Source organism: Schistocerca gregaria, chromosome 1 (genome assembly GCF_023897955.1).
Source record: "Schistocerca gregaria isolate iqSchGreg1 chromosome 1, iqSchGreg1.2, whole genome shotgun sequence".
NCBI classification, from domain to species: Eukaryota; Metazoa; Arthropoda; class Insecta; order Orthoptera; family Acrididae; genus Schistocerca; species Schistocerca gregaria.
Window position 1 is genome coordinate 14,181,315 of NC_064920.1, and position 26,415 is coordinate 14,207,729.

A 26,415-nucleotide genomic window follows, 5' to 3' on the forward strand; every position below is an offset into this window, starting at 1 on the left:
CTGAGGCAAAAGGACGGTAGCATTACCTTTATGAGCAATACGAAAGCTGCATGAGGATACTGAAACAGTTGTCCTGCGTATATATTCATGGAAGACTTCGAGGACAAGGCAGTGGACTCAGCAAATTTTAAACCAACAGTCTTCTGGAGGTACGTGGATGACACATTTGTGGTATGGCCACACGGAATAGATGAAATACATAGATTTCTTGAGCATTTGAATTCTATCCATGCTAGTATCAAATTTACTATGGAAATAGAAAAAGACAGCTGCCTCCCCTTTTTGGATTTTGTCATTTGACGTAAAGTTGATGGCACCTTAGGACATGTCGTATATTGTCAACCAAAACACACAAATCTATATCTACTTGCCAGTAGCTGCCATCACTCTTCAAAGACCATGGGTGTCCTTATGCCCTTCTAATGTTTTTATAACAACATGAGACAGTGTGGTACTGGGGTGCAAGACCCACAGGTCTCTGACAGTTGACTTACGTATTGTGTGCAGCCGATCCTCTTCTCTAGGTAATCAGCTACGTCGATCTCCCAAAAGCTTCTTCTCTGAAGACTATAGTGGATTACAGGAATTCATTAAGCCACTTCTCTATTCTTGAAATAATTTGTGCACTCATGGAACACTTTCAGTTCATTCTTGGTATATTTTCATCTCTCAGCACAAAGCAACATTTACTCTTTTTCACCCAAGTAATCAAACTCTGGCAGGTCAACTTGTGTCTTTAAATGTCAGATTTGATAGGCACAAATATTATAATAGGTTGTAACAGTCCAATAATTAATGGACATCACATACATCCTGTCTCATGCAGAGCTAAGATATAAAGTAAGATAAAAGTCTCTAGTCTCCAGCGAGTCCAATACATGAATGTGCATAGAAATCAAGTATATGATGGGGGAAGAAGGTAGTAATTCCTTCAGATCTAGTGTGTTTTTGCCCTCTGTGGGTGCTCTTTCCTCAAAGATAGGCCGTATTCTTGAGAAACACTGTGTTAAGGTGATCTTCCGGCCCCCCACGAAGATAGCATCTTTACTTGGCTCTGTGAAGGATGATTTACAGCTTCATAAAGTGGGTGTGTATCAGATTCCTTGCAGAAATTGTGAGAAATCATACATAGGTCAAACAACATGCACCGTTCATGAGAGATGTGTGGAACATTGAAGATACAGCCAGACAAGTCAGCTGTGGCCTAAAATTGTATTGATATAGGGCATTCTATGAAGTACAGTGAAGTGAAGATTTTAACATCCACCTCTTCCTATTGGGAATCTGTCTTCAAGGAAGCTGTAGAGATTAGATTAGCTAATAATTTAATAAATAGAGATAATGGTTTTAATTTGGACAAAGCATGGAATCTGGCTCTCGGGGTAATTTAACTGCAAAGAAGTCGACACGGTGTCACCGCTGCCAATTATTAAAACACGTAACAAAACTCAAGGCAGTTTGAAGTCACCAATAAAACAACATGAAAAACTTATTTAAAAGCACCAGTGAATAAACAACAAAATAGTTTAAGGGCACTGATGAGCAAATGAAACCAGACACTGAAATATTCCATGGATTTAAACTTATTAAGTGACAGAACTCCAAGAACAAGAGTTAACTTATAACTCAGAATTTACGGAAATACCTTGACTGATGAAGAACGTCAAGGCCTCATCCTGAAAAACGTGAGAAGGTGGGGTAAGCATATTTATGTTTGACATGCGTCACAACATGCTGTCACTCCAGATTTAAACCGGTACACTAAAACAGTTAAGTTCTGCAGCAATATTACCACACATACTATATAATCTTAAAACAACTACATACGTTCTAAAAGAAGGTATGAGTTTTACCCTTTTCCCACAGTTTAGCAGCATAAAGGAATTTATCAAATGAGCGTTCCAGTAACCAATTCTTTTGTCTCAGTTGCACACAATGAAACTGGTTGCCAGCTCAGGAAATTCAAAAAATTCAACAATGGTATTACAGCAAGAAGGACAATATTTGCAGATAAATTCAAATTGCAGGAATGTACACAAATTACTACCAGCACTTGTCATTAAATCTTAAATAGAAGGAACACACATCTGACTCCTTGTACCACCGTGGTTGGTACCAAATTTCTCAACGACCAATATACATACAGGAACATAAAGCATAGGGCAGCCAAGCTGGCATGAGTGCTATCGAGACTGACTAATGTGAGTAGTATGTTCACTCACCTTTGGCATGACAAAACCCCATTAAGATGTAGTACAGCATATGAGAGCTTACCGTTAACCTCTGTTGTATGATGATAATGACTGCCACAATAGTCTCGCAGCAGGTACACATCAGTGAACTACCTTTGGGGCAGAATCAGAAACTGAATTCACTGCAATTCATTGAATGCTGCAAACCAGCAGTGGAAATGCCACACAGGAACTGATAACTTTATTTGTGGCATCTCATCACTTAGCTCATTCCAAACCTGCCACCTTTCCAAGTTGACACTTGCCACTGTCCTGCGCAATCTCAATGTGCTCGCTGCTGCCAGCAGACTGTGTAATAAATGCACTGCTCGAGCCACACACTATCTGTATGGTGTTCCCACATCGTATTAATAGTGGTGTGTGCAGAATTCATGTCCTCTAAGAGCGTGCCAAGGAAACTCCAGGTATCAGAAATTGAGGCCCCACCACTAGCTTACCAAAATATTGATATGAATGCATCATGTTCCGTTGTGTTCATTAAATTTAAAAGTTGTGTACAGTGTCAGCTGAGTGGTCAGGATGTGTGGGCATCTGGGAAAGGCAATAAGAAAAACAGATGTTTTAACAAGTAAAAATTGGCCAGGTGCAAATAAGATTCATGCTCTGAGGATTCTGTATAAAACTTAATTGTGTATGTGGACAGTTCATCAATTCTGGGAATCAAGAAGCTCAATGATTTTTGGCTGTTACTGGCATTTATACTGGAATGGTATCATTCCTGGGAATTCTAAGACTTTTGAGAATATTTTAATTTCAATTTTGACGTCAGATAACAAACGACGAAAGATGTTTTTTTCATGCAATATAATTATGGATTAACAATTTACTGATTTTTTCCCTTTATTTGTACTGTGAAATCTTACTTCCTGCCACATTTCAAAATTCTACATCCATGATAAGTACACCATACATTTTAATAAGTGGGACTTTGTGTGTCAAAACATGTGAAGCTTAAGTTTTTTACATCACATAGCCTTCATTATGTGACATAACTTTCAACTAGATACATTTACCCATTTCTGAGAAAAAAAGGTCTTAACAGATGGATGAACAGGGAGGCAGTCAAATAACAGATTAACCTAACTTGTTGCTAAATTTGATGGTTTTGGGTTAATGAGAAGTACACTGCAGTTTTGATGAGTAAGTTTGTGACTGTAGAAATGTGTGTCATAAATGGCTGTATCTTTTAATTACATTTACACAGAAGCTTCATTTTTTTACACTGCAAAGGGCCCATAGATTTTAGTCTATGACATAAATTTCAATGTGATATGTTTACCACTTCCTAGGAAAAAGAACTTTCAACAGTTGGACAGACAGACAACAACAGAGTGGTCCTATAAGGGCTCAGTTTTTATCAGTATCTCCTGATGAGTCTATGAGACACATTCTGAGAGAGTGTTTTTGCTCTACAACAAGACCTTAACTCATTCTGCACACCGACCAAGGTGGTACAGTGGTTAGCACATTGGAATCGCATTCGGGAGGACGATGGTCCAATCCTGCGTCTGGCTATCCAGATTTAGGTTTTCCATGATTTCCCTAAATTGCTTCAGGTAAATGCCGGGATGGTTCCTTTGATAGGGCATAGCCGACTTTCTTCCCCGTCCTTCCCTAATCTGATGCGATCAGTGACCTCGTAGTTTGGTCTCCTCCCCAAATCGACCCGACCACTTTCTGCATCAGGTACAGTTACATGTACAGCTTTTTTACACTATCAATTTTTCCTCAACCCTGGGATTCTCCTGACATGCCACCCAGTGACTTCTTCCTCTTTCTTTGTATGAAGATGTTTCCTGAATGATGATAAGGTGGTACTCGAGGTGGAATGTTTCTTGAACAGCCAAAAGCTAGACTTCCACAGTAATCCATCACTGAGGAAAATGGGTCACATTGAAGGTTTATCGTGTAAAAAAGGGACTAACATCTTCACTAAGCTTTATTATCACAGCCTGAGGAGTTTCCTAGTCTTCCCCCCACCCCCCTCCCGCCCTCATGACAAGATGTATATATATTAAAACAGCTACTCTATCAAAGAATGTAAACAGTGAAGCTGCTACATTTCCCATAGCTAGAGAAAAAGACTTTGAAGTTACTGGTATAGTGGCATAGGATTTTAGAGTGTTTTGTGTGTACAGGTCACCATGTGGCAATATTAGCATCTTTCTAAAAAAAATTGCTAGCTTACTGAGAATGAACATGAAGAGAAATCTTATTATATGTGGAGACTTCAACATTGACATGGGAAAAGACACAAAAATAAGACAGGATTTTGAAGAATTGTTAATACAGCATAACATGAAAGTGACAATAACTGCACCAGCAAGAGTGACTTCACAAACTGAGACAATTATTGACAACATAATTACTAATATGTGTAACTCTGAGTCACATGTAGTTCAGTCAGAAATATCTGATCATCATGGACAACTAATCAGCTTTTGCAGAAGTAATGACTCAGTATCAGAACCAAAACAAACAACCAAAGAAATTAGGATCATCAGTGAACAAAATATCAATATCTTTAGAACAGTGTTAAGTAAGGAAACCTGGATTGAAACCCTACAGGCCCAGAGTGTAAATGAAAAATATGATGCATTTGTGTCAACAATTAAGTACCATTTTAATGTAGCATTTTCCAAAGTAAAGAGACAAGAAAGGCAGCAAGATCAAACACAGTGGATTACCAGTGAAATACTAGAACAGCGAAGGAACCTTCAGGACGTGAGACGGATGGGCGAAGTTGAAAACTATAAAATGTTAAAAAAGAAGTATAGAAAAACAATAAGAGTAGCGAAAGCAAGAGCAATTGACACCACTATAGCAAACTCAAAAAACAAGGCAAAGGCAACTTGGAATGCAATCAATGCTGAAAGAAAGGAAAAAGATGGGTCAAACAAAGAGGAAGGTATTAGGTCAATTAAAATAGACAACACAGTGGTCACATATGGTATGGAAATAGCAAAATACTGAATAATAACTATATCAGTGTAGTAGAAAGCCTAAAATTGGAAAGAAATAGTCAAAAACAGAAGGATATTAAGGTACCAAAAAGATCATGCAGTACTATGTTCTTAAGACCAGTCACAGAAGATGAATTACGGAAAACCATTCAGAAACTGAAGTCCAAGAAATCAGCTGGTGATGATGAAATATCAAACCATGTAATAAAGCTGGTGTGTGAGGAGATAATAACACCACTGAAGAACATAACAAACTGTTCTTTCAGAGATGCAATTTTTCCAGAATAACTGAAGATAATGAAGGTAGTGCCAGTGTACAAGAAAGGGTGTAGGGATGATCCCAATAACTACAGACCAGTTTCACTGATATCAGGTTTCTCAAAAATCCTAGAAATGCTTATGTATACCAGATTAGTTAACTATTTGGACAAACATAGCATTTTCATGCCCTCACAACATGGTTTCAGAAGGGTAAATCTACAGAATCAGCAATTGTCAGTCTAACAGAATACATTTTATAGTCCTTGGATGAGAAAAAGGTTGTCTCTGCAATGTTTCTGGATCTTTCAATGGCATTTGACACCATTGACCATGAAATGATGATACAAAAATTAAGCAACTATGACATTTGGGGGCAACCAGGTGAATGGATAAAATCATACTTGTGCAACCGCAAGCAGTATGTATCATTAGGAAACTCGTACCAATCAGAAACCAAATCCATCAGATATGGAGTGCCGCAGGACTGGGTAATGGGACGATTGTTATTTAACGTATTTGTTAATGATATAGGTGTTGAGGAGGAAGAAAAGAAAATATTGTATTCTGATGACATGACAATGCTAAATAGTGACCAAAATATGGAACAGCTTGAGAGAAGAGCATACATATCTGCAAATGTCACAGCTCAATGGCTGTTGGAAAATGAACTAGTTATAAATCTAAAAAAGACTATGTATGCAGTGTTTAAAAACAAGGAAAAGGCTGTAGACATGGATTTGGAGGTTGATGGAAGGAGGCTGGAAGAAGTAGAATCTGCTAGATTCTTAGGTTCTTAGGTATTCTTGTGGATAATGAACTGAAATGGAAAAAAACAACATATTAATAATGTCTGTAAGAAACTGAGCTCTGTAATATTCTTAATGATGCAGCTATCACAGTATTCAGACATGAACCTTCTGTGTACAGTGTATCATGGACTTTTCGAACCTTACTTACAGTATGGAGTGACTGTGTGGGGAAACTCAAACAAACAAGAGACAAAACGAGTGTTCACATTACAAAAAAAAGCAATTAGGACCATTTTAAGAAGAAAGACCTCTGAAATATGCAGAAACTGTTTCAAGAATTTAAATATCTTAACTTCTTCATCATTGTATATATACAAAACAATAATGTACATCACAAAAGGTAGTGAGGACTGGATTACAAATGCTAGTGTACACACCCACAATACAAGAAAGAAGAATGAAGTACGGAGCAGACCCCACCGACTGGCAATGCAAGAAAAAGGACCCCAGTACTTTGGTATCAGACTACTAAAATGTCTGCCCAAAACCCTGAAAGATAGTGTACTTCACAAAGACTTTCCAAAGAAACTTAAAGACTGTCTCATTGAAAAAGAGTTTTACAGTGTTGCACAATACTTATGCCATTAAATTTGTATATATTGTTACTCATTATCAGTAATGTAAAAATGGGGTAGAAAAATAAGTGATAAGGAATATTAACACGTTGACATGTCCTATATTACATGTACATTTACTGTACACAATGTAATCTTACAGGATAAAATTCAATTCAATTCAATGATGGTAGAATGATATAAATACTGGAAATCTGCTTCTGTCAGTGCTGTTGCCAGCCATTCTGCTGCTGTTTACCATTCTTCAGATTGAGAATTGAATAGAACAAGGAGATAAGTGATTCTGGAATAGAAAATCAATGAAAATCACTCAAAAAGAAAGAGGAACTGGACCTAATTATACTGGATGTCATCAGGTGCATTTTATCTGGTCTTTCGGCAGATATTTGCAATTTCATTTTTTCTGTGCATAGCTGGAGTCCATCTGAACAAATGCTGCTCATTGTGCCACTCATATAATGCCCACTGCCAATAGAAAGCATCGATCAGTTTCCCATTATGAACAGAATATTTGTAAATCAGAATTTTACTTGCCTATTCGATAGAGTGGTCCCAAATTAGTCTAGTGCAATGTTCTTTTAATCAATATATATGAGCAGCAACACTGTGTTTGTTGTTCAATTGGAAGTTAATATAGTTAGTTTTCTTTACATTTAGGGTTACTTTATTTTTTAATGACCAGTTGTGGACATCATTGAGAGCCTTGTTTGCTCTTTCTGACAGTTGTGTTGGATTTTCACAGCAACATAGTGATAACAGGTGAAAATTCAACAACTGTCAGAAAGAGCAAACGAGGCTCTCAATGATGTCCACAACTGGTCATTAAAAAATAAAGTAACCCTAAATGTAAAGAAAACTAACTATATTAACTTCCAATTGAACAAAAAACACAATGCCACTAGAATAAAAGTTAATAATAATGAATTAGAATATGTAACAAGTATCAAATTCTTGGGTTGAATGTAGTCAGCCAACTGAAATGGACAAACCATGTCCACATTTTGGCAAAGAAATTATCCACAGCATGCTATGCTCTTACAATCCTTGCACTGGTATGTAATAATACCTGTCTTAAAATAACATATTACAGATATCTACACTCAGTCCTCAGCTGTGGGATCATGTTTTGGTGAACAAGTGCCAGTAACGTACAAACTGTGTTCAAAGTACAAAAAAGAGCCATAAGGATAATAACAAACAGCAACAACAGGGTCCACTGTCTGGAATTATTTAGAAAGCTAGGCATTCTAACTGTTTCTTGTGAGTATATCTTTCAGAACATAATGTTCATTAAGAAAAATCTCAACATGTATAACACAAACAGCCTTAATACATGACCATGAAACAAGATATTGTCACCATCTCCATCTAGATAGAAAGAACAAGCAAAGACGCAAAAAAAGTATATTTTATAATGGGACAAAACTGTATAACAAATTACCACAGGAAATTAAAGAAATAAATGAGCCCCTCACTTTCAGTCAAAAGCTTACTACCTTCTTAGTATGTAAAAGTTGCTATACTGTAAAAGAATATTTAACATAGATGTAGATTATTAGCAATATATGACATTATGAGCAAAATATGAGGTAATTATAAATGTGTGTATGACTAGTTATAAAAACTACACAAAATATGATAAATCTGTTTCATTGTAAATGTAAATGTGTGCTCATGTATTATAAACTGACGACATCAATACAATATATGTTGTTCCACAGATGAATAAATAAATAAATAAACAGTAATACACGAACAGTAATCAGTGGTCCAGCAGCAACTGGGCAGCACTGCTGGGTGGTGGGGTAGTGTGACGCTGCAGCACTGTTAATACACCTTGACAAAACAAAAACCTCATTAGATTGATTGGGACTGCATCATCAAACGGGCACATAAAATTCTCCTTTAAAAAGCAGTTTGTTTGTAACTGGAAATAAATCGGTGCTCTCACAGAAGAAGTGGTGCACATTATTTGTTTGGGCTGACTCCAGCTACACACTGCGAAAATGAAACTGCAAGTATCTGCTGAAACAACAGAGTAAATGCACGTGATGAGTCTTAAGAGAGACACCCTGTATGCATGTACAATCATACAATTTTAAACAGTGGAAAGTCCAGTTTGGAATATCGTGAGAAAGATAGACTGTTACCTTAAGACGACACACTCAGTTTCAGACAGGCACAACAAAAAGATTGTTACATACTAAGCTCTCGACCAAAGCATTCTTCAAAAAGGAAGTAAAACACACACACATTCAAACAAGCAGGCACAGCTCTCTCTCTCTCTCTCTCTCTCTCTCTCTCTCTCTCTCTCTCACACACACACACACACACACACACACACACACACACACACGACTGCTGTCTCTTAGCAGACTGCATTGCCCAGTGCTGTTGCATCTGCTGCTGATGTAACTCCTTTCCTTCTTCTGTCCTGGGGTTTTTCCTGAAATCCTCAGGCTTCTTTCAGGGTACATCTCACAGAATGTCTGTTCTGGGTATCAGTTATTCCCAGTTCTTTAAAGTCCTTTTCAGTTTGTGTCAGCCATTGGTGCAAACCTTTGTGTTTTGCCAGAAGGTGAACAAATGGTTGGTCAATCTGTTTGGAGGCAATCTTGGAACATGGCTATAGAACACTACCCGTTTTATAGTCAGAGAGCCTCTTGATATGTTCACAGAGCCCCGAGTTATATCACCTTCGAATTCCCCACCTTCTTCTGCCAGACCTTGGATCTTCCTGAGAATTCTCCTCTCTATGACATCCAGTTTCTCCATCAGATCTCTCCAGTTCATGGAAAGACATTCCATGGCATATAGGACTTCTGGTCGTAAGTTTCAGATTGTGTGACAGGCATTTTTTGTTGTAGGTGTTCACAGACAGTCGATAGGCTAGTTCCAACTTGTTGACTCTCATGGATAGTGATGTTTTTTCTGATAAGTTGGGTTCAATCCATTCGCCGAGATACTTAAACTTCTCCCTCCTTTTGATTTTCCCCTGGTCTAGTAACATCTCTCAGTTAGCTTCTTTGATGTTGGCAAAGAACTCTGTTTTCTCCAGTGACACTTGAAGATCCCTTTTGGCTAACTGTTTTTGGAGGCAGTTTAACTGCATTGTTGCCATTTAAGGAGGATCAGCAATTTCTGCTGTGTCACTGGAAAAGCCAGGCAATCTACAATCATTCCTTTATTCTTACAGCCCAGTTAGACACCAGTTTGAACACCCGAACTGCCATTGTCTCACAAACTCTTCAAGGACACAGTTGAAGTGAAGTGGGGAGAGTCCATCCTCTTGTCTCACTCCAATTTTTATCTTGAAGCTTTCTGACATCTGACCTCTAAATTTGACAGCAGAAGGTTTCTAGAATGAGCTTGCGGGTTTTGTTGTCTATGGTGTTAGTTCCTGGAGTATTTTGTTACGCATTTCTCTATCAACGGCGTCATAGGTCTTCCTGAAATCAACAAAGGTGATGACCATCTTGCAGTTTCTCATCTTGTAGTATGCCAGTACAGTTTTAAGGTTGAGGATCAGTTCTGTACAGGATCAGGTCTTCATGAAGCCTCCCTGATATTCTCCCAGTTGACTATCCAGTCGATCTTCTGCCCTGGTTTGTAATGCCTCGGAGAGAATCTTGTATGTTAATGGGGCAAAAGAAATTCTACAGTAGTTGTTCAGATCAGTAAAATCTTCCATTTTGTGAACTGGACGGATCAGAGCTGTGTTCCAATCAGGTGGTAATTTCCCAGACATTCTGGATGGTCTCAGTGAGCTTGCCCGCACATTGCTTCCAACACAATTCCAGAGTTCAGGAACGATAGAGTCCTCTTCAGCTGCCTTATTATTCTTCAAAAGTTGAATGATTTGTCCAGTTTCTTCCAATGAAGGGGCAGTGAGTTTGGGTTTGATGTGGTTTGTCTGCAGTCATAGTCTTCATTGAGTGGATCACAATTGAGTAGGTTTTAAAGTACTCAACTAATAGGTGGCAGTTGTCCTTGTCATTAAAAACCAATGTGCCTGTGACTCTCTGAAGTGGAGACTTGGCGGATTGTATTTTCTGAGTGCCTGCTTGAAGGTTCTGTAGAAATGTCTGAAGTTATTCTTAGCAAAGCTCTCTTCGATTTGGGTTAGTCGGTTTTGTGTGAAGGTCCATTTGGTTCCTCGAATTACCTTCTTTGGCCCCAAAAGTTCTCCAAATTTTTCTTGGTTTTCTTACAATTTCACTTCCCTCAGAGAGTCTGTCTTTGGGCTATTGCATTGTCACAGTCTTTATTCCACCACAGATGCTTCCTTCTTCTGGAGAGGAGGAGAGGGGGGGGGGGGGGGGGGGGACAATTCATTGGTCATCTTCACTAGAGTTTCCTTCAGTTGTTCCCAGCTGTTGAAATCTGTACTGTACAGTCTCTGGCTTACTTCTTGTCTGTTCTTAAGTGACTCTACGTCAATTCTTACCATCTTGGAGGTTCTGTGTGCTCTAATGTTTTGAGGCTGGAGTCTAATTTTGATCTTTGTGAGTCAGTGGTCTGACTCCAGATTGGCACTTATTAATTCCTTTACATCTTGTATTTCCTTTTACGATTTTTTTAAAAATTGACACTGTGATCAAAACTATCTGGACACCTAGCTTAACTTGACTTACAAGTTTGTGGCACGCTCCTTCAGTAATGAAGGAACTCAATATGTTGTTGGCCCAACCTTAGCCTTGATGACAGCTTTCACTCTCGCAGGAATGCATTCAGTCAGGTGCTGGAAGGTTTCTTGGGGAATGGCAGCCCATTCTTCATGGAGTGCTTTACTGAGGAGAGGTATCGATGTCAGTTGTTGAGGCCTGACATAAAGTCAGCCTTCTAAAACATCCCAAAGGTGTTCTATAGTATTTAGGTCAGGACTCTGTGCATGCCAGTACAGTGATTTTATTGTCATGTAACCACTCTGCCACAGGCCGTGCATTATGAACAGGTGCTCGATCATGTTGAAAGATGCAATTGCCACCCTCGAATTGCTCTTCAACAGTGGGAAGCAAGAAGGGCTTAAAACATCAATTTATGCCTGCACTGTGATAGTGATATGCACAACAACAAGGGGTGCAAACCCACTCCATGAAAAGCACAACCACACCATAACACCACCACCTCCAAATTTTACTGTTGGCACTATACATGCTGGCAGATGACATTCACTGGGCATTCGTCATACCCACATCCTGCCACTGGGTTACTACATTGTGTACCATGATTCGTTACTCCACACAATGTTTTCATGCTGTTCAATTGTCCAATGTTTATGCTCCTTGTATCAACCAAGGCATCATTTGGCATTTAACAGCATAGTTTGTGGCTTATGAGCAGCCGCTCGACTATGAAATCCAAGTTTTCTCATCTCCTGCCTAACTGTCATAGTACATGCAGTGGATCTTGATGCAATGTGGAATTCTTGTGTGATGGTCTGGGTAGATGTCTGCCTATTACGCATTACGACCCTCTTTAACTGTCGGCAGTCTCTGTCAGTCAACAAACGAGGTTGGACAGTACACTTTTGTGCTGTGTGTGCCCCTTAATGTTTCCACTTCTCTATCACATCGGAAACAGTGAACCTAGGGATGTTTAGGAGTGTGGAAACCTCACATACAGGCATATGACACAAGTAACACACAATGACCTGACCACATTCGAAGTCTGTGAGTTCTGCAGAGAGCCCCATTCTGCTCTTTCACTACTGAGGTTGCTAATATGGAGTACCTGGCAGTAGGTGACAGCATAATGCACCTAATATGAAAAACGTATGTTTTTGGGGTAGTTCGGATTCTTTTGATCACATAGTGTATTTGGAATTCACCCAAGTTGGTGTTAGGTGAAATCCAACTTTTATACTTTCTTGGTAGGTGTTTGAAGGCTGTAGACTTCATGACCAACCCAAACGTCCTACAGAGATCCACCAATCATTCCCCATTGTGGTTGGTTCTCATATGTGCCAGATATTTGCCCACTATATTTCTGTATTTTCTTTTCTCTCTTACCAGTTGAGCATTGAAGTCACCCAGCATTGTGATGGTGTGTGTCTCTGGAAATTTGGAGAGAATATCTTCTACATCTGCCCAGAATTTCTCAGTTCTGTCTGGATTGCGACTGTTGTCCTCTTTGTTTTTGGCATGTATGTTGACCGTAGCCCTTGTTAGCACATTTGAGGGAGAGGATGGATACACAACTGCTTGGGGAGGTGAAATCATTCACTGAATCCAGTATCTGTACCTAAGGGGGGAACGTTCTTCATTACCTGCTGACGTACTTTTCCTTTGAGGATTCTGTATCTTTGGGACTTGAAGGCACGATCATCCGTGAATCTGGTTTCTTGTACTGCTCTCAGTACTATGTTGTGTTGTGTTAGTGAATTGGTTAGAATTTACCCACTTTGAGAAGTAAATTAGGCTAAAATATTACGAAGAAGCTTTGCTGTCTCGGTCTGAGTTTACGTCTGGTGATTTCAGGATGCTCTGACTCATCCTCCAAGCATGTTGGTGCAGACTCCCCAGAATACGAAGGACCGCTAATGTCATCTCAGGTGACGGTGGATTGGTTACCACCTGGAGTAGTGCATTCAGTGAATTTTCCCTCCATGCTCAGTTGAAGATTATTCTTTGTGGAAAAGTGACAAGCCACTGTCCAAGATACTACCCAAGTTGTTAGCTTGAGCAGCTTATTATTTGTTGTTTCCAGGGCTCTCAGGTGCTCAGCTGGATTGCTGAAGTCCCACAATATTTTGGCATTTAACCTTTCTGCCATCATCAGGTGGTTCTGATGGAATGGTCTGTCTGCTCATTGTCGGTGTTATCTATGTCCGTCAGTTGGGCTTTGATTGCCTGCGCTGATGGTCTGATTGCAGCTGCCAACATTCCAATTGCGAGTGCCGCCCCTTTGATTATGGCTGCTGACAATCCGATTATGCCCGATGACAATCCATTTGCGGGTCCCGACCCAGGTCTGTGCCGTCCCTGGCATTGCGTCGGGTGATGGAAGATACAGAATCCTGTGGAGTGTCCCCAGTGGCTGTCATGGAAGAAGGAACTTGTGTCCACTTGAGGCATGACTCCTTGATGGAGCTAAGTAATGGTTTCCATGCCTTGCTGAGTTGAAAACCTGTGTCTTGGTTTATGAGATTGTCCATTATGCAAATTTCAATGGCCTCCTTGAAGGTGCTTTCCCAGTAGAAGCTGGTAGGGGCCAAAATCTTGTTCTCTTCGTATTTCATGTTGTGCCCAGTTTCCAAGCAGTGTTCTGCCAGTGCTAATTTGTTGGGCTGGCCTAGACACTTGTGGTGTTGGTGTTCTTTGCAGTCGTCTTCCACTGTTGGGATTGTTTGACTGATGTAGGATTTGCCACTACGTGGAATATTATATATGTCTGCTTTCTTGAGGCCACATTTGCCTTTAATTGCCCCTACTATGGCACATATTTTGGACGGTGGTTGGAATACCGTTTCAGTTTTTGAGTATGTGCGCATGTATGCATGTGTGTTTATCGTTGACTAAGGCCTTAATGCCTGAAAGCTTTAAATGTGAATCTTTCTGTTGTGCCTATCTGCGATTCAGCATCTCCGCTATATGGTGAGTAGCAACTTTCCTTCTCACAACATTGTTACATTCTTACCTGCTGTTAGCTTTATGGTGGCACCAACGATTACATTGGTCTATGACTTCACATTAACATTGGTGAGAGAAATGCAGAACCCTTTATATCACAACATTCTTTACTTTTTGAATGCCCCTCATATCAGTTAATTGTATGGCATCCCTCAGACACTAATTCCCAGAGTTATATCACAGCCCAACACTGGGAGTGCTAGGGCATCTTACCACAATTTTTGCACATAGTAATTTCTTCATCTGTCCCATAGTTATGACTACATGTGTCTGCACTTCTTGCTCACCAGGAACTTATGGCACACAATGTCAAAACGCGTAGGAACTACACTGCCAGAAAAAAAAAAAAAAAAAAAAAAAAAAATTAAAAAAAAGTGCACCCTTTTAGACATTTCCAATTCACTTAAGATTTATTGTTTCAACAGTGCATATGGAGTGCATGGAATGATTACATTTACATTACAAGTGGTTCTGAGGTACCAGGTATCAACAAGTGTATTTAGTACATGGTGTAGCTTTGATGGGAGGCAATGCAGTCACTGACTCTGGCATCCAATTCATCATGCAGCCAGTGAATACGGTCATTGGATACGCTATTACGTGCCTGTTCGACTTGTTCATGTAGTTCTGTAAGAGTTGCTGGTTGATGTGTCACAAGTCACTTCTTGTCCTGACATGTCACACATGTGCTCGTTTGGAGACAAGTCCAGAAATTGTGGTAGCCAGGAAAGTTGATGTACATCTTGCAGAGCACGAGTTTTATGAGTAGTGTGTGGATGAGCACTATCCCATTGTAACAACGCATCACCTTTTGGTTGCAAGAATGGCAAAAGAATGGGTCTAACAACATTGTGCATGTATCAAGTGCTGGTTAGGATTCACTCTAGAAACACCAGAGGTGAACAAGAATTATAACTTATTGCACCCCAGACCATAAAACCTGGGGTGGGGCCAATTTGTCTTGTGTGACTTCACTCTAAGAGGCAGCATTCACCAGGTCTGATGAAGAAGCTTGCACAGGATAGAGTAGAATGGAGAGCTGCATCAAACCAGTCTCAGGACTGAAGACCACAACAACAACATGTCGTATGTGCAGGCATAAACTGCTTTCATCACTTAAGATCACGGTGCTCCACTCCATCTTCCAAACGATCCTCCGATGGCACCTGTCGAACTGTGCACATCAATGCTGTGGTGAGTGGAAGATGGGTTAGAGGAGTACATGTCCATAGTCCCACTGCTAATAACTTATCAACAGTTCATGTTGAGACATCTGGTCTCACAAGCTGTCTTATCTGTGCTGTAGTAGCTGTATGATGTACCACTGTTGCTCTTAAAATACGATAATCCTGGAAAGCATTTGTGCTGCGTGGACATCCAGAGCATTGTCTATAGGTGTGAGAATGTTCATGTGACCACTGACATCAGCATCATTGCACAACAGACACCATGTCCAACTTATACGGCAATTCTCCAAAAGGACCATCCGCCACTCAGAAGGCCACAATTTGACCCCTTTTGAACTGACTCAGTTGGATGTAAGAATTGTGATTGCATCTTTGTGGCATGATTGATTGCTTGCTTCGCATGTTTGCACCGCAGTAATCCTTCTGGCTGTGAGCATTTCCTATTAAATGGTAGACACAGATGATGCTCTAGTAGCTCTGCCACTATGCTATCTGTTGGTGGAGCATGTTGAAACCATTATCAGTACATCTGCTATCCCCCAGGTGACATATACCATCAAAATATGGATCAAAATCTGTGCCGTCTTTCCAGATGTATTAATTTTTTCCCTGCAGTGTATTTTAATTTTATATTTATTATTTATTAGTTATTGCTTTAAACATGCCACACAGTTTAATTTGTCTGCATTTGTGCTGCAATTATTGCAAGGAATATTATAATTTTATTATTTGTTCCAAAGATACGGTGGCCGAGCAGAATAAAATTCTGCAGATTGGGGAGCAGGCACGACGAGGCCTTGAGTTGAAGCTGGGACAGGCAATGAACGAGGCTGCAAAGCAAGCCAACAACATCGCGGACCTCGAGCACGAGAGAGACAGGTAGGCTTTACATGGGGGAGTGATTTTTTGCTTGTACTGCTGTCCTCTAAAGTTAAATAACTGATGCTTTTACAGTGGGCTTGTCGAAAGATAGTAGTTCCTAGAGCAAGGAGATCCAGGAGAAGCAAACATTGGTCAGTATTTATTTTGCTTCTTCTCTTCCTTATTCATATTAACTACCATACTCTATCATCCTGTCTGTTGGCACACTTCTATTCTGTGTGTTCATTTCCTTCTGCTAGGATCTATTACATATTAACACCAACTGTGATCTATGAAAACAGAATTTCAGATTTGGTCACAGTATTGTGTTTCGATGGTTTGCTATTAGTCCAGAGTTAACCGTCACCTGTAAATCTACTGTACTTATGTAGTTATTATGGGGACACATATTTTGTTAGATTTTTCCGTAGTGGTTTTGAGCAAACCTCTAGTAGCCTCTCACCTGTTTAAAGTAGATTGTTGTCCTCAGATGACAGTACCTTTCTTTTTGAGCAAGCAGAAAGTCATTAATTTTTATTTGCTCAAATTAGTTTACTCGATACATAGACTGTGTGATTGCAACACACAAGTCAAAAGTGTACTCATTGTAAACTTAATATGTAGCTTGTGTATTATATTTTGGAAGAAATATGTCATAAATATGCAAATGGGCAACATTATACAGGATGATTTTCCTAAATGGGGACAAATTGCAGCAAATGATCCCTGGTAAGTTACATGTGTAGCCAAAAACTCATTCTGAGGTGAAGATAAAAGATCTTTGACCATGTGAGTTTTGGTGATTGAAAGTTATGTGAGAATATGACAGGCAGTTAAAATATTCTGTCAGTATTAGTGTCTCAGCTCCACATGGCTCCAGCTGCTGGACCACAAACTCTTCACACATTGGTATTAGGTCGCGCAAACTTGTTCGATCTCCTAGGTGCTAGCCGGCTGCACGTGGCTGAGGTTGGTATGTGTGGACACTGTCATTCAAGATCATCAGTGGAACACAAACTCCTCACTGCACATCTGGATATCTCTGTCGATAGTGCTGACACACTCGTCCACCAGTTTCTGGAACTAAAAGGTATGTGCCCACTCAGTTGCTCACCACCTAACAGAAGACCATATAGAGCAACAAAGGACCATCTCTTTAGGTGAATGAAGAATGAACTCCATACAAAGCAGTACGTGGGTGACAGGGAGGTTATGCAGCAGGACACAGGCTCTGACATCGAGCAGTAGAGTGGTACCGTGAGAGTGCACAGACTCATCCAATAAGACGGTGCAAGGCCATCACATTGAACAGAGATTATGTTGAAAAATAGGATTGTGTAGCTGAAAGAGTGGGGAATAAAATGGTATATTAGAATTCTGAATAAAACCACTGTTTTCAGAAAAAAAGTGGCGCATTTTTTGATGCGTGCCCCTCACACGTTGGCCGTGGAGGAACAGGTGCTGAACACTGTAGAATATGACTCTGGCAGGAGCACCAGGCAAGTGGCCTACTGACACGGGTAAGCCAGATGATCTTGTGGAACATTCTCCACAGCAGCTGCCACTGTCTGTGTCTCTTGGTGGAACATTCTCCACAACAGCTTCCACTGACCTTCTTACTTAGAATGTGTGAATGCTTTGTTACTTACGGACTACACAGCATCAGTTTTGTTGCTGATTAATTTCACAGTTCACCAGTGTGCTGGGACTTCTATCGTCCCTCCTCTTCGCAGATAAGGGACTGTATCATCATCTTCACAACTCTCACTTGTGAGCCGTCAAGAATCCATGAAGTATGGTGGCAGTGGTTCAGCCTCAATGTGAGGGTGGGATTATTGATGACCGCTTCACGGGACCAGTCATCCCTCCACTACGTCTTGCAGGTGAGGCATATCTGCACTTCCTACGTGTGACCGTACCTCCCTTGCTTTTGTGGAAATGTGGCTGCTAGGTGTTGGTGCTCCAGTTCACTTGTGCATTTTTGTGTGGAGGCATCTCATGAGGCGATCCAGTCGCACGGACCATGTGGTCACTGGGCATCGACCTCTTAGATTTCTTCCTGTGCGCACCCCTGAAATAGGTCATGTATGTAGAGCCTATGCCAGATGTATGACACTCGAACAGTGCATTTGTGCTGCCAGTGATGCCATTTGGTTGCGGGATGACATATTGTGAATATGTGCATAAGTCATTGCCGTGTTGCATATGCACGTGCCTAGAGGCCCACTGGGGCCACTTCAGACACCTTCTCTAGCTGTGGTCTCATCAAAACGTCTCGTGCACAACATTGTACTGTACAGGCAGTATGAATCTGGTTCCTTATTCCACATCTTCCAGTACCCTCGCAGTGATTGTTTCCTGTAATTTATCTCCATTTAGCAAAAGCATCTTGTATGAGAATGATTTGATAAGTCTGGTAAAAAAGCAAGGAAAAAAGTTTGTTTCATAAACTACTCGCCTTACTTCTCAACATAGTCTCCTTTGAGCAATCTAAACTTGCTCCGGCGATCCTCCAGCTTTTTCATCCCGTGGGAAAAATAGGTTCCATCAAACGCTGCAAAATATTGATTGATTGCAACTATCATCTCATGTGGTGGATATTTCTTTCCAACAAACAAAAGTTTTAAATTAGGAAACAGGAATAAGTCACGTGGGGTTAAGTCTGGTGAAGAGGGTGGATGAGCAACCATTTCAAAGACAATTCATGCACTTTTGCCATTGTTATTGCTGGTGTGTGGGATGGTGCATTATATTAGAGAAAAATCCTTTTTTTTTTTTTTTTTTTTTTTTTTTTTTTTTTTTTTTTTTGCTGTCCAACCTTTGTCATTTTTCAAGCAATGCAAGTTTCAGACAATCCAACAATAAAGCATAATGTGGTCCAGTTATGGTTCTCCCTTTTTCCAACTAATCTATGAGGATTAATCCTCGGGAATAACAAAAAACAGTGACCATCACCTTACCAGCTGACAAAATTATCTTTGCTTTCTTCAGTGCACTTTCACCAGTTGTTGTCTATTGTGTTGACTGCCATTGTGACTCTGGTGTGTAGTGATGGATCCAGGTTTCTCAACAGTCACAAATTCGCACAAAAAGTCCCGTGAATTGCGATTGAACATTACCAGATGTTGTTTTGGAATGTTGTGCTGGATGTGCTTTTGGTCAGCTGTGAGCAATTGTGGTACATACCTCACACCCAGCTTATTTATAGTCAGTTCTCCAAGCAGCTTATTATGATGATTCCTACAGATGCCCACAGTCTGAGCAATCCCAGGAATCTTTATTCAGCGGTCTTGCATTACTACATGGTGGATTTTGTCAACAGTTTCCTTTGTGGTGGCCTCAGTTGAATGGCCGGAGAGTGCTTCATCTTCAGTGACGGTGCAGAGTCCCTGGGAATTTCATTCAATTCTGTTTTGATCTATGCAGCAGCCCAATCATTCGAATCAAAATGTTTAATGACAGCACAAAGCCTGGTTTTCTCCTTTTTCTATTGCAGTTGACACACTGACTAGTTCAGAAGACTGTCAACATTGAACTGTATATTGCACATTGTTGAAATTCTTTTTATGATCCTGAGAATAATTGAGTTTACCAACAGTGAAGGTGTGACAAAAATGTGCCATTCATTCATGGAAATTTACCCGTACTTGTCAAACCACCCTTGTATACATTTTATCTATTTTTATTTGAAACTAGTGATATCCCAAAATACAATAGTGATACACTTATTCATAGATGTTATTTTATGTAGGTAATCAAAAAAGGCTAAGAAGAGGATTAAAACTCACAGTGAAAGAATATTAATTATTGGATTTACTGATATTGCTGTACCCAGAGAAAGTGAGAAAGAATTAAAGTCCTATTGAATGGAATGAACAGTATGATGAGCAAAGCAATTGACTGAGAATGAACCAAAGGAAGATTAAAGTAATGAGGAGTAGCAGAAATATGTATACGAATAAATTTAACATCAAATTACCTTGGAGGAAGCAAAATAACTCATGATGGATGGAACAAGGAGGTTGTAAGCAGCAGAATAGCACAGGAAAAAAGAGCAGTCCATACAAAAGATGTGTACTGACAACAAACATAGACTTTAATCTGAGGAGGAACTTTCTGATGAGTTCACATCTGGAACACAGTACTGTATGGAGATAAATCATTGACTTTCACAAAAAGTGGAAAAGAAAAGTGTCGAAGTGTTTGAAATGAGTATTACAGATGGATATTGAAAATTAAGTGGACTGATAATATGAGAAATGAGAACTGTCTCAGCAGAATCAGTGGTGAAAGTGATAAGTGGAGAACATTAACTAGAAGTTACAGGATGATGAGACATTTTCAGGCATCGCAGAATACCTTCATGGTGCTGTAAGAAAAAACAGGGGAAAAATTGTAGGAAAAGCAGAGACAGAAATATGTCCAAGAAATAATTGAAGACATTGGGTGTAAGTGCTAATATGAGATGAAGAGTTTGGCACAGGAGAGTAAATCACAGTGGACCGTATTGAGCAAGTCTGAAGAGTGGTGGTGAACAAGAAAACAGTTCCTCTCAGCATGCTTATCTCCCAACCAGCCGCTGAATGTAGCTAATTTTCCATGCTGGGATGACATTTCCTAACACCTACAAGCCACATTCCTACCTCTTCTCATTTTGCTGCGTGACCCAGAAGTCCATTAACATTTGAAAATTCGATACTTCATGGACTAATATAGGATAAAAATTGACACAAGTGTTGGAAGTAACATAGGGTTTTATTGAAACCAAAAAATGAGCAAAAGGAAAACAGGTCGTGCTTCATATGATACAAAAGCAATAATTAGAATAACAGTGGATATGTAGCATGGATAATATTCTTTATAGCAAATGTTCGTCATGTCAAGTGTCATTCTCAACAATACCTGTAGTGTAGGGACAGTGTTGTGAACAGCGCTGTAGGGGATATCATTAGGTACAGTGAGAAATTGGCTACGGATGTCGTGTTTTAGTAATCCCAATAAGGCAGCACAATCACGGTAGACTTGCGACTTCTGGTATCACCACAACGAATAATAATCAAACTGGTTAACATCTGGGGAACTGGGAGGCGAAGCACGGTGGAAAGTGGTAGCTCAGTACATGATTCTCACCAAGTGAACATGCAAGAGGTCTTTCACGTTTGTAGCTGTATGGGGTGGAGTACCACCCAGCATAAAACTCATATCTTACAGCAAGTGTTTATCAGCCAAGCAAGGGTTGATGCAATTCTGTTACATGTTAGCATACCTTGCAACCATCACACTGGTAGTTTGAAAAGCAGCACACTGCTCTTCATTGAAGAAAAAGGGACTGATCACAACTGATGTTGTAAACCCACATTGCCCCATGACTTTCTCATCATGCAGTGGGTTTTCTATGACAGTTTTAGGATTTTTGGTTGCTGAAATTCTGCAGTTGTAATTGTTGACAGACTGTTGGGATGTAAAATGGGCTTTGTTGGTTCATGACACATTAGAAAACCAATGTCATTTTCTCCAATTTTTTGAGGTGCTCACACAACAAATGCTCTCTCATCACAACATCAGCAGCTAACAGTTCACGATGATGCTGGATTTGGTACGGATAGCATTGGGGGTATGTTTTACTGCCTCCAAACAGTAGTGGGTGGAATGCCGGTGCCACTTAAGACTTAGTGAACACTGACTTCACCGAGTGGAGATGAACCTGCTAAAGTCTCCATTTTCTCCTGAAATGTCTGAGCGGCAAGGCACTTATTTCTGGTCATTCACCATGGGAGCAGCTGTCTAAACAAATGGTAGCTTTGAACTTCCTGCTGGCCATTGTGACCAAGCGGTTCTAGGCACTTTAGTCCAGAACTGCGTGATTGCTATGGTTGCAGGTTCAAATTCCGCATCGGGCATGGATGTGTGTAATGTCCTTAGGTTAGTTAGGTTTAAGTAGCTCTAAGTTCTAGGGGACTGATCACCTCAGATGTTAAGTCCAATAGTGCTCAGAGCCATTTGAACTTACTGATCGTTTTCTTCACAGTGACACTTGTCACGAGATTAGATTAGATTAGATTTACTTTCATTCCAATTGATTTGTAGTGAGGAGGTCCTCCAGGATGTAGAACATGTCATAAAAACAATAATACATGACAAACATTTATAACTGAAACAAATAAGCTAATGTACCTTCCTCAGGTCTCAAGTGGAATGATTGTCTTTTTTTAATGAACACTGTATGAAAGAATCATTTTACAAACACTCATTTACTAAGATCACATTAATGCACTGAATTAATTTTTTTTAATGATTTTTTTTTTAAATTTTTTATTTATAAGGTAATAAATATGTAATAGAACTACTACAATACTTATTTGCAGTGAACACATTACTACACTGAAATGGTGTAGATGTTAGACTGTACTTACACACATGGCTGCTGGCAAGTTATTGAGAATGTGTGTTCCTGAATAATGCACACCTTTTTGTACAAGAATAAGGGCATTACCTATTTGAACACCCTTTTGTGGTGGTAGGACTGTAAAGCTGCTCCATTCTGCTAATGAAGCTTCACTTACACTACCTTTTCTGGTACCAAACATGCTGTGATTGGTGGAACATCTGACTTTCCCTCTCACTACAGCCTATTTTATACACAATTATCACACAGCATGACTGATGCGTTGCTATCCAGCTCCCTCTGTTGTTCAATTTCCGAACTCGTTTTTGGTTTCAATAAAACCCCATGTCATTTCTGATATGTGTGTCAATTTTTACCTCACTGCCTACATTATTTCATAGGTTACTGTATTTCTAAATATTTACGGACTTTTGGGTCACCATGTGTTTCCTTGCCACTGGCCATTGGAGATGGCAGTGTTGGGAGACACCAGCGTTATTCTCTCTCTCTCTCTCTCTCTCTCTCTCTCTCTCTCTCTCTCTCTCTCTCTCTCTCTCTCTATGACAATATTTTCTGCCTGTTTTGATGTGCCTGCCTGCTACTCATCACATGCTCTATTCAGTTTTTATTTATCCATTGCCTTATGCTACTACACCAGAGGCAGAGTACCTATGAGAACAACCATGTCAAAGTCTCATGCAATTTCTGTGCAGCATTCTATATGGGTGCGACCATCAACCAGTCTCCACTGTCAAATTGTAGGCCCAAGCTGAGTTGAACACTCTGCTGTGAACAACAGGCTCTGTTGCAACAGCTGCTGAATAACTCATGCCCAATGGGTTGCTCCTCTCCTCCTCACCCCCCCCCCCCCCCCCCACCACCACCACCACCACCACCAATACCTGGTTCTCCTGATTATGTAGATGGGAGTTGTCTTTCTATACATCCTTTGTTTCTGTCTTCCTCCTGGCTTCTGTGGCTCTGATGAAATTGATGCCAACATCAATATGCATTCCTCTTTGGACTCCAAGAATTATCTTTGGCTCTTCCACCAAGTTCAGTTCAGTTCTCTGTGATCCTTATATGTGTTAAGGTTAATAAATGAGCTATTGCTAAATGGGTGTGATTATTGGTGCAATCAACCTGGTAATCCTCCTCACTGGTGACCTCGAGTTGTATCGTCTCCCATTTTCGCCATTTTACTGTGTCCGTGACCCCCGCGTCACTTATTTTCACGTGTATTACATTGACACGGCATTTGAACAATGACTTCAGTCCAGCGCCTAACACTGGATTTTGTGATCGACGTGCATCGTGGTTCGGGCTATGTACACCCGCCAGGACTGCAACACGATGCCTCTCATTCTATGATTGTGCCAATTTTTCCAGTCATTTCCAAGCCTGCAACAATAAGTGAGGTTAGGAGTGCACAGGCAGGCTATCAAACGCCTTTGTTCCCACACATGTGCCTACCTCATCGACTGTACAGTTACCTCTAACTGATCTCCATGCAGTGCGGGACCAATGCCGATTTCTGTAAATGCTTTGTTGGACAACCTACTACTGCCAGGACAACGATTTGGCACACCACAATTCGTGCAGTACCACATGGATACCTGCCACATGGCTGGAACTGCTTTATTCACAGGTCTACCTCCTCAGCATCCGACCACACCTGCGCCTGCCTCGGTTCAACATCAGCACATGCCTTCCTACTTCGATACCTTGGCGTGCAACAAAAACAGTAACTTGTTATCTGTACCTGACCTCAGCCTCCATCCCACTGCTACGCCTCAGTGTTTTATGTCATGACATACACCTTATCCGCACACCGTTTTGAGTGGAGTGACTGTGAACAGCGAACATTCACACATTCCATCCCACATTCAACATCATTTCCCACACTGTGCTTCTGGACAGCCCACACCTCCGCACAGTCTCCCTGCAACACAGGTGGCCCCAGCTCTGATCATACGCTGTGCTTTCCATGGACCAACATGCGTTCTCAAATTTTGAACTTTTTCTCACCTGTCGCCCACGTGCTGGCTTCAGTCAAGCGTCTGCTGGCACATCTCTGTGCCTCATCTGCATTGGTCTTCTGTGACGCATCAATCCGAACACACACGCAACATGTTGAGCTTCCACAACCGCAATCGACACATTACGGTTTCTCACCTACATCAGCATTCTGTGTCGCGGCAGATCGCACTCGACCACAACGTGTCACCTTCATGCTACCACCTGAACAGCTGTCATTGCCACATCCCCTGGAGGCACATTCTCCTGGAATACTACAGCAACAACAGCTCGATTCAGGCAGTGCCCCGACAAACTCAACGCGACCTGCTCTTCGGAACATTCTACAACGCTTACCAATGCTGCCGCCGTTTAATCCCCACAGAGCAACAACCTGGTTCAAAACTGTGGACGAAGTTTTCGACCATTACAAACTCGACAAGTTTCTGTGCCTCATCACCCACCTGCACGACCAGGAGGACTCGATTGCTGACCTGGTCGACGCCCCAGACTCATCTAACCAGTACACTCTAGCCAAAAAGACAGTTCTGTGTCGGCTTGCACGCTCAACTGAGGCAGCAATACGGCAAGTGCTCCACGCCGAACAGCTAGGCAACGGAGCTCTGGAGATGGCTACATGCCCTGGTCAGCGCCAATTCTCTGACACAGATCTCCTTGCCATCTGGTCAGATAAACTATCTCCTCACATCCGATTTGCTCTGGCTCATAGGTCTCCTGAACCTTTCGAGCAAAGAATGACAATTGCTGACAAGCTACACGATGCATCACTGCCCTATTTCGCCAGCGACTGCCTACCTGACAAGTCTCAGGTTCAGGCTTAACGCCCTGTGGCCGGTTGTGGCCGGGGCCGTACTGTGCCGTTCCGCTAAGCAACTGAGACGTGACTGGCTCCACCCACGGTCGCACCCTCTCCTGCAACCGAACCTGCTGTGGCCACCAAACCCTGGCCACCACCACTGGCAATGAACTTTCCGCAGGAAATGCAACCGCACTACCTGTACTGTTACTTCGACACACGGTTTGGTGAGGTGGCACGGAACTGCAGACCACCCTGCTACTTCCAAAACACCACTCGCAGGGATGTCCAGGTGCTGCCTCCTGCACAACATGACAGGCACCCCCCAGTGCTCCATTCTGTCGGGGAACGACCGGATAATTGCGGACGACTTTACATTAAAGACATTTCGTATGGATACCTTTTCCTAGTGGACACAGGCGCTGATGTTTCACTGCTGCCTACGTCCTTAGCGTAATTGAACACCCGCTCTCATCATACTTCACTGCAAGCCGTCAATTCAACTAAACTACAATGCTCGGGTTCAACTATCCACATCGTCTCACTCTCCACAAACTGCAAACTCGAGTGGACTTCTTTAGTGTGCCAAATTGACGAACCTATACTAGGCATTGACTAGTTGCGACACCACAAACTTTCACCGGACCTACTGTGAAAC

At 41.1% G+C, this 26,415-nt stretch overlaps 1 protein-coding gene and 1 long non-coding RNA gene across 6 annotated transcripts in view; one reads left to right on the top strand and one right to left on the bottom strand.

Moving 5' to 3' along the window:
• Nucleotides 1-26,415, top strand: part of LOC126326285 (cilia- and flagella-associated protein 58-like) — a 369,658-nt gene that overhangs the window by 150,830 nt on the left and 192,413 nt on the right. For all 3 annotated transcript variants that reach the window (XM_049995640.1, XM_049995632.1, XM_049995677.1), the window contains exon 9: nucleotides 16,419-16,557. In XM_049995640.1, the coding sequence (XP_049851597.1) occupies nucleotides 16,419-16,557 (139 nt within the window). The remainder of the gene's footprint in view (nucleotides 1-16,418; nucleotides 16,558-26,415) is intronic.
• Nucleotides 1-26,415, bottom strand: part of LOC126326982 (uncharacterized) — a 124,540-nt gene that overhangs the window by 48,535 nt on the left and 49,590 nt on the right. The gene's annotated exons all lie outside the window — the stretch shown is intronic.